Here is an 8,288-nt window from a genome sequence, read left to right as displayed (position 1 = left end):
GCTGCTCCGTCCAGGGTGGAGGCAGTGCCGGGGGCTCAGAATGAGGTCTTTGTCTGGAGCTGCCACCAGGTTTCGCAGGGCCCATTTCCTTGTCACACCACCAGAGGCCTGGCTGGCGGGCTTCTGGCCAGCTAGTTGGAGGATATTATGTCTCCATTTAATCGCATCTAAATCGTTGGGTAAACAGGAAGGCATCGGCCTTAAAGAGCGTGATCCTGGACTCTTTGGAAGTCTCCCGTCCAGAGCTGGTTCTGCTGATTGTTCCAACAAGGCTCCTCTCGCCAGCAGAGGTCATTTTCTTCTGGGAGTGGAGACGGGGCTGGGCGGTCGAGGGGCCGATAGAGCAAGGGCCCTCCCCTGTCCCTGGAGCGGGAGCAGGCGCCTGGCTCCCTCGCTGCTGTGATAAGCAGCTCAGGGCAGATCCAGGCGTCTCCATGCCAAGGCTGGGGGTTGGACGTGCCAGCCCAGGTCCCCTTCTCTATCCCCCCCGCCCCCCGAGTCTGGCTTGGTGCACCCGACACCCCCCGAGGAACAGCCAGGCGCAGCAGAGGCCAAAGTCCCATGTGTCCTTGAGCCTCTCAGGGCCGGCCTGTGACAAGGAGCAGATAATACGCCTGGCGGTGCCAAGTCCGGCAGCAGGCACAGCACCCAGGCCTGGACACGGGCACTGGGCCACTGGGATGTTGCATCAGCTGGGCCCGCTGGTGACACGAATGTTCCCAACTGCGCGGGGCTTGTGTAATTCTAACACCTTGTGCGAGGAAGTGTGCTTTGCCCTCTTCCAAGCATTGTCCCATCTGTTCATTTCACTGAATCCCAACAATGGCCTGGGCGAGGGAGGCAGGGCAGGTGTGTGTGGCTCTCTGCACAGACAAGGAAATCCAGGAGCCAAGAGGTTAAGCAATTTGGCCAGTGCCTCAGCCAGGTGGTGGCAGAGCTGAGCGCAGACGAAGGGCCCGGCCTTCCTGCCCAGCAGTGGAGCGGGTGCAGTCTGTTCCCACGGGACCTAGAGGGATTTGGACTTGTGTGGCTCCCGGGCTGGCGGGAAAGGGCAGCCAGGGTTCCCGGGGGCAGGATCCTTTGGGTCCTGCTGTTCTGCAGAAACAGCTGAGGGAGAGAGGGTGGGACTGGAGTCTGCTCATCTCCCTGTGCCCAGCGTCTGGCTGGAAGCCACGGGTGCCAGCCCTAATGCTCACCAGCGCCATCCTGCCTGAACCTGCCTCCACAGCCTGGCGCCACCACGTTTTCCTGGCCTCCCGGGCGGAGAGCCTCCAAACCACCATGGGCACCAGGGGACACGGGTATCTCACTGGACCCACCCCGCATGGCCAACTATTATTTTTCTTTCTCTAAAATGCTCCGAGGGGTTCCAGGAAGCAGGAAGTATCTGGGCATGGAATTATCCCTCCCCTTTAAGAATAGGTTCTCAAAGCTACTCACTGGGAAGGCTTTTAACTCTGAAAACACTCACATCTCTATTCAGAGTCTTAAGAGGGTTGCCGGGACGTTTGAAGAGGACAGAAGTTCTCTCGGCTGAAACGTTGGTCATTGGCGTAAGGAGCATGGGAGAGAGTGTGCTTTAAGCTGGGCAGCCAATGCTAGTGCAGGAGGGGGCTCCCCAGTCCTCCTCCCCGTCTCCGTCAGCTGTGCAGAAGGAGTCTTGGGTTTTAGGGAAAGACCCTTAACTCCTGTTCCAGTCACAACTGCACCCTTGTGAGCTTGGGGACTTGGGTACATCTCTCAGCCTTAACACAAACGTGACCATCTTGCTAATGTATAATTGACGTGCAATGAACTGCACGGTTCAAGGAATGTGCTTTTATGAACTTCCTCAGATGTATACACCCATGAACCCATCACCACACTCAAGATAATGAACATTCCATCATCCCTAACAGTTTCCTTTGTGGTCCTCGCCTTAACCTACTGAACTTGGGGCTGTGGTCCTAGAGCAGGGTTGTTGTGAGGATTCCGTGAACTTGAGATCCTGTTATTATCAGTGATGTTATTTATGCATCATTGTCTCAGTCAACTCGGGCGGACACAATATTATAGACTGTGGGACTGAAACAACAGAAATTTATTTCTCACGGGTTCTGAGGTTGGACGTACAAGATCGGGGGGCGGGGGGCAGCATGGCCAGGGGCTTTCGTGGGCGCTCTTCCTGGCTGGTCGATGGCTAACTTCTCTCTGAATCCTCACCCGGCAGAAAGAGCAAGAGCAAGTCTCTGGTGTCTCTTTCTATGAGGGCACTAATTCCCTCAGGAGTTCCAGACCCTTAGGACCTCACTTGAGCTTAAGTGCTTCCCAAAGGTCCCAGCTCCAAATGCCATCACATGGGAAGTTAGGGCTTCAACGTGAACTTGAACTTGGCCGGAGGGAAGGAGGGGGAGGGGGCTGAGAAGGGGCACAATTCATTCCATAGCAGTAATAAGTAGAGTTATTATTAGAATTGTCACAGTGATTTGTGTGTTTATCTGAAATGTCAACGTCAGCGGGGGTGAGAACAGAGTTCACTGGGAATGGAATGTGGCAGGTGGCGGGAAAGAGCAGACATTGCCTAGAAATTCCTGTTGGTGACCTTGGAGAGTGGGCTTCCTAGGAGGTATAAACACGTACATGTGCACACATGTATAGGACGTGTATACATGTTGTTTCTACCCTTCCCCCTGCGTGACTCCAGAGGGGCCTATGGGTGGAGCCCCTGATTCTTCAGTGAACACTTCTGGGGGCCAACCTCTCAGTCTGATAGGTCCCAGGTGGAGAACCTTGCGGCCCATGGACCTGGTCCCCCAGGGACAGCAGATTGTGTTGCCAGTGCATGTTTATCTGCCTAGTTCGTTGTTTGGGAACCGTCAGTGATGCGCTCTGGCTTTTCACAGACGTGAATGAGTGTGCAGCGGAGAACCCCTGCGTGCAGACCTGCGTCAACACCTACGGCTCCTTCATCTGCCGCTGTGACCCAGGATATGAACTCGAGGATGACGGAGTTCGTTGCAGTGGTAATGGGTTTTATTTAGTCCTGGAGACCTCCACCTGTCCTAGGGGCGCAGGGGTGAGGGGTGGCGGTCCAGGGCTTCCTTCACAGGTGTTTCCTCTCATTTCCCAGAAACATCTCCAGTTTGGGACACAACCACACAACACAGGGATGAGTCACTTCCAGAAAGGTGGTGTGAGGCCAAATGCAAAAACCCATGGGGCGACCTTTCAGAGTCTGAGATGGGGGCGAAGAGGGAGAGGGGTCACCCAATTGTGCCCGTTGGTTTGAGTTCTCTGTCCTCACCCAGCAGTGACCCGGGTCCTGGGGATAGCACAGACGGTGCTGACACAGGGCAGTGGCCCAGGAACAATGGTCTGTCTCATACGGTCGGGTCAGGAGGGGCGTGTGGAGAGAATGAGGTCATGTATGTAAGTGCAAACACTGAGAAATTCTAAAATCTCTGCAAACACTCGGTGCCCAGCTCCAGGCCTGGCACCCAGCGAGCATGAAATAAGTAGTTGTCAAATCAATGCGTGAATGGTTGAACAGTGAATGACCGAGCCCTTAACTTGTTGTGAGAACATAGATGTGATGGCTTAGTTGAGCCTTTTATAAATCCCTTCCAAGCCCAATAAGAAGCTGGTTCTCTGCCCATGCTGGACTGTGGATTCTGTCCTAATTTTCTTCTGATCCCTTGTAATAAGAAACGTGTCAACTCTTGTTAACTCCTTGAAAACAGGGACCGCATCGTACTCCTATTTATTAGCATCCTGCACAGAGCCACGCACAGCTCTTTCTTTCGTTCTTCCTTCTTTTCTTTCCCCCCTTATCTCCTCCCCCCTTGCTTTTGTTGTTGTTTTTGTTGTTTGGTAAATGTTGAATTAAGCCCCAACCCATCCACTTTTGGCATCATCATCAGTTGTAAACGACAAGCACAGGCCGAATTAATGATGCTTCGCTGTATTTTTCAAAAAACCAGTGGTTGCCATGCCCGAGGGTGTGAAAACCTTTCTGTCTCGCAGGATAGAACGTTTCCTAATCCTGGGTCTCACTGTGACAGGAAGTGACCCCGGGTCGAAGGCCGAATTAATGATGCTTCGCTGTATTTTTCAAAAACCAGTGGTTGCCATGCCTGAGGGTGTGAAAACCTTTCTGTCTCGCAGGATGGAACGTTTCCTAATCCTGGGTCTCACTGTGACGGGAAGTGACCCCGGGTCGTGATGGGACTGTGTGATAGCTCCACTCGGGACTGGAGTGTCTGGGGACAGAGTTCCCTGAAACAAACGAGCGCCTCTCCCAGGGGCCAGGAAAGCCAGGGCAGCGAGTAGGCAGTGACAGGGAGCCTTCCACCCATTAAATGTCAGCCCAGAAACGGTAATAAAATACCCTCAGGCATGAAAAGCTACTTTCTTCCTAGCTTTCCGATTCCCGCATGGCACTCCTTGGGGCATCTGGGCCAAGGAACTAATTGGTGGGAGGGTTAGCATCAGGAGATGGGATCATTTGTGTCTCTAGAATTCCTTGCACGTCCACAGGGGTTTATTCCCATCCGCAGAGGCGGTGTGGTGGAGCCAGACAGAGCTGAGTTCAAATTTTGGCTCTACTGTGTAGTGCTTTCCCTGGCCAGGTCACTCCCTAAGCCTCAGTTTCCTCATTCATTGAAAAACAAACACCCTCATGGGGTGGTCACCAGGATTAGACATGTTGGTGTAGCTAGGTGCCATTGCAGGTGCACGTGTTTTCTCTAAGCGTAAGTGGAAGAGACCTTTGGCTTTTCCAGCAGTGTACCTCCTCGGTGGTTTGGCAGGGGTTTTCTGTTGCCTGGCTTCACCTAAAATGGCCAACTTCTCCACATCCACCAGGATGCCCATGTTCCTCAGACTTAGAGTGACCATGACCCCTGGACATTGAGGGCTTTAGGGCTGGCTTCGGATAGCAATGTGACACAGAATTTATGTCCCGTCTCTTCTACTTACCCCCTTTCTCTGCTAATCACTTTCCCCAGGAAATGTCACCCTCACTATTTTCTCAGCCAGTGTGGCCCCTCCATGCGGCACCAGACCCTTCCTAGCCGTGTCCCCTTGTCCCTCGGGGATTTGGGAAGCCCAGCTGGTCCCGGAAACCATGGTGGCTTTTCAGGTGGATGAATGAAAAGGGCCTCCCTCCTGCATGCTCCCTGCCAGAAACTGGGCTCGTATTTCAGCTCTTAGGTCTGGGGATTGCAAACCCTAAGATACACCGAGTGTGTCTGTTACGGCCCCTTGCTGCCTGGTGGGAGGTGGGGAGGGGGCTACCATCTCCTCTGCACAGGAGCTCACCCTGCTCGGGGGATGTCCCCCAACCTCAGGACTCCCCAAGTCCATCCATTTTAAGTCCCCAGTATGATCGACTCAGGGAGACCTTACAGAATGGTGTTGACAAGTATAGGATCTGGCGGCTGGCTGGGTTCAGATCCCCACTTTACTGGTTAGTCATTATCTGTGAATTGAGTAAGTTACCGAACCTCAGTTTTTCCCCGTAAAGCATGGCTACTAATAGCACCTCCTCCACGGGCTGAGGTGAGGATTAAATCAGATGAGGCAGGTAAAGCATTTAATTGGGTGCCTGGTACATAGCAAGTCTCAGGAACTGCCAGGGGCTACTACTGCTTCTACCGAAGGTCTGAACCAATCCACACGCGGACCCATTTCCCGCCTCCCTCAGCCTGCCTCACCCCAACACCAAGTGACAATTCTCCCCAGCACTGCCAGGCCATAGAGAGAGAGCGGGAGCTACAAATGGGAGCCTCGTATGCAGTCTAGGAGTCTGGAAGAGTGAGGACCCCCTTTGTTATGATGGGCGGGGCTCCCAGGGGACTGGGCGGGGCCATGGCAGAAGCGGATCTCACTGCGCATGTGTTAGCTTTCAAATCCGCATCCCAGTTCTGCTGGCTCGGAACCCATCACCTGAAGATCCCGAGAGAGACTGGAAGGATGCGAGAGGCATCAGGCATGATTATCCGATGGCGGAGAAGCCTCCTCATTGGCTGACACCCACTCGGGGTGATCCCAGCCATCAGCGCTCTGTGAGTTGGAGAGCAATCCGAGGACATGTCACGGGGGAAACGAGTGAAAGCAAGTTTTCGGGAAACAACAGATGAGATGAAAACATGTTTTCTTTGGCCTGTTGGTTGCATGACGCTCAAACGGGGGCTTCACTGCCAAACTCCGTGTGTGACAAAGAGCTGGCTTTGCTGCGACGCCTGCTTCTGCAGCCACTGCACCGCCTGCGGTTCAGAGGCCCTCAGAGGCACGCGGGCCACTGAGCCACGGGGTGCCCGCCCGCCCCATGCCCTTCTAGAGTTTTGTCTTCCAAGGAGGCTTTTGGACATAAGGAAGTTTTGATATAATGGACACCCCCTGGCTTTCTGGCTATGTCCCTTTTCGTTGTGGTTTTAGGAATAATATGATTTTTCAACTTGGGACAATTAATAAAGTTGCCCGTTTAGAAGACCAGGGCCAGTGAGTCATTTTGGGGTTCCGAGGAAGAGCTCTGTAACCAGAAAACCCCAGCGAGCAAACAGATCCCACCTCCAGAGAGGGAGGGTGGCTTCACCTGCAGGGCACAGTGAGTCAGCAATGTAGCAGGGCCAGAGGCAGAGGGAGTGGGAAGCTGGATGGAGAGAGATTTCATTTCCTAACAGAGTTGTCCAAACATCAATGGGCTGTCTCAGTAGGTAGTGAGCTCCCCGTCACCAGACATATTCAAGAAGCAAATTGGCAGCTTCTTAGCAGTAAAGCTGTCACGTGTCCGAGAGTGTGGAAGCGGGAGTAGACGGCCACTGAGCTTCCACCTCCAGGGAGTCTGTGATTATAAACAGCAGGTGTAACTTGTCCCCCCTCCCCCAGACATGGATGAGTGCAGCTTCTCCGAGTTCCTCTGCCAACACGAGTGTGTGAATCAGCCCGGCACGTACTTCTGCTCCTGCCCCCCTGGCTACATCCTGCTGGATGACAACCGAAGCTGCCAGGGTAAGGCCGGCCGGAGGGGCCTGGCGGAGGGGGATGTAAGGTGGGGCTGGCTCAGATGTCTTCACCTGGGGACTCCTGTGCAGCTTCGGGAAGGTGACAGGGGTGAGAGCATGAGCGGGTGTTGGCGGCTCCCAGAGTGGCAGTTTCTGGGCAGGATGCCTGGGCTGGTGCCTTTCTGCCCTGTGATTCATCCTTTGGCCCCAGAAAGGACATGACCGCTCGCGCTTCTGTAAATGAACTCTGTGGATAGAGGTGGCATCCGCCAAGGGCTGGTCCTGCCTCCCTCGGCAGATCTGCGGGCCCTCTGAGGGCTGCTCCCGACCTAACTGGGACGTTGTGTGACCTGAGCAACCAGAGCCCAGGCTTTCTCATGGCCCTTGGGGGCCTCCTGGTCAACCTTTTTCTACTGACTTCCTAGAGAAGGGATGCCAGGGAGACCTCACCCATTTGACTGCTCTGTCCCTTAAAGGGTCGGGACCCCATGCTGAGTAAGGCTGGGTCTTGTTCAGATCCTACACTTGGCCATTTTCCAGCCCCATGCTCCACCCACCGGGGCCAGTGGGGGAGGCTGGTAGCTGAGCGGTTTACCACTTCAGCCTTCTTGCACCTGCCTTGCCCCAACACCAGCAAGAATCCTCCATCGCAGTGCCAAGCAATAGAAATACATGAGCTACAAATGGGAGCCATGCATGTAATTTAAATTTCTCCAGGAGTCACATTAAAAGAGTGAAAAGAAACAGGTAGCATTCATTTTAAGACTACATTTCATTTAATGCAATGTATCTAAAATGTTCCAACATGTACGTACTCCATATACAGATCATTAATAGTTTATGTTCTTTTGTACGAAGTTGTCGGAATCTCGTGTCTTTTCCACTGACCAGGGCACACCTCCGTTTGGACCGGCCGCATTCTCAGTGCTCAGTGGCCCCATGTGGCCAGTGGCTGCCCTCCTGGCCCGTGCAGCTCTGCAGTCAGACCCAGGCAGCCCCCACCCCCAGGCACCCCCTCCGCCTGGCCCAGGGCCAGCACCCTGGGAACACTGCCCTGCTTCAGCCTCTCCTCTGCCCTGCTTTTCAGACATCAACGAGTGCGAGCACAGAAACCACACGTGCACCCTGCAGCAGACCTGCTACAATCTGCAAGGGGGGTTCAAGTGCATTGACCCCATCCGCTGTGAGGAGCCGTACATTCAGATCAGCGATAAGTAAGTCGTGGCTTCCCCTGGGAAATGGGCACGTGGGTGAGGGGCCTGGTTCAGGAGGCTGCCAGTGCGGCGTGAAGGAGAATACACCTGC

The 8,288-nt window shown here is 54.2% G+C and overlaps 1 protein-coding gene across 2 annotated transcripts in view; it reads left to right on the top strand.

The window, feature by feature from the left end:
* FBLN5 (fibulin 5) overlaps positions 1–8,288 on the top strand; it is a 71,356-nt gene that overhangs the window by 53,234 nt on the left and 9,834 nt on the right. For both annotated transcript variants that reach the window (XM_005871199.2, XM_005871198.2), the window contains exons 7-9: positions 2,883–3,002; positions 6,868–6,990; positions 8,071–8,197. In XM_005871199.2, the coding sequence (XP_005871261.1) occupies positions 2,883–3,002; positions 6,868–6,990; positions 8,071–8,197 (370 nt within the window). The remainder of the gene's footprint in view (positions 1–2,882; positions 3,003–6,867; positions 6,991–8,070; positions 8,198–8,288) is intronic.

The sequence above is a fragment of the Myotis brandtii genome, unplaced genomic scaffold (genome assembly GCF_000412655.1).
Source record: "Myotis brandtii unplaced genomic scaffold, ASM41265v1 scaffold332, whole genome shotgun sequence".
In the NCBI taxonomy this organism is placed as follows: Eukaryota; Metazoa; Chordata; class Mammalia; order Chiroptera; family Vespertilionidae; genus Myotis; species Myotis brandtii.
Note: the sequence above shows the minus strand (reverse complement) of the source record. Positions and strands in the feature narration are given on the sequence as shown.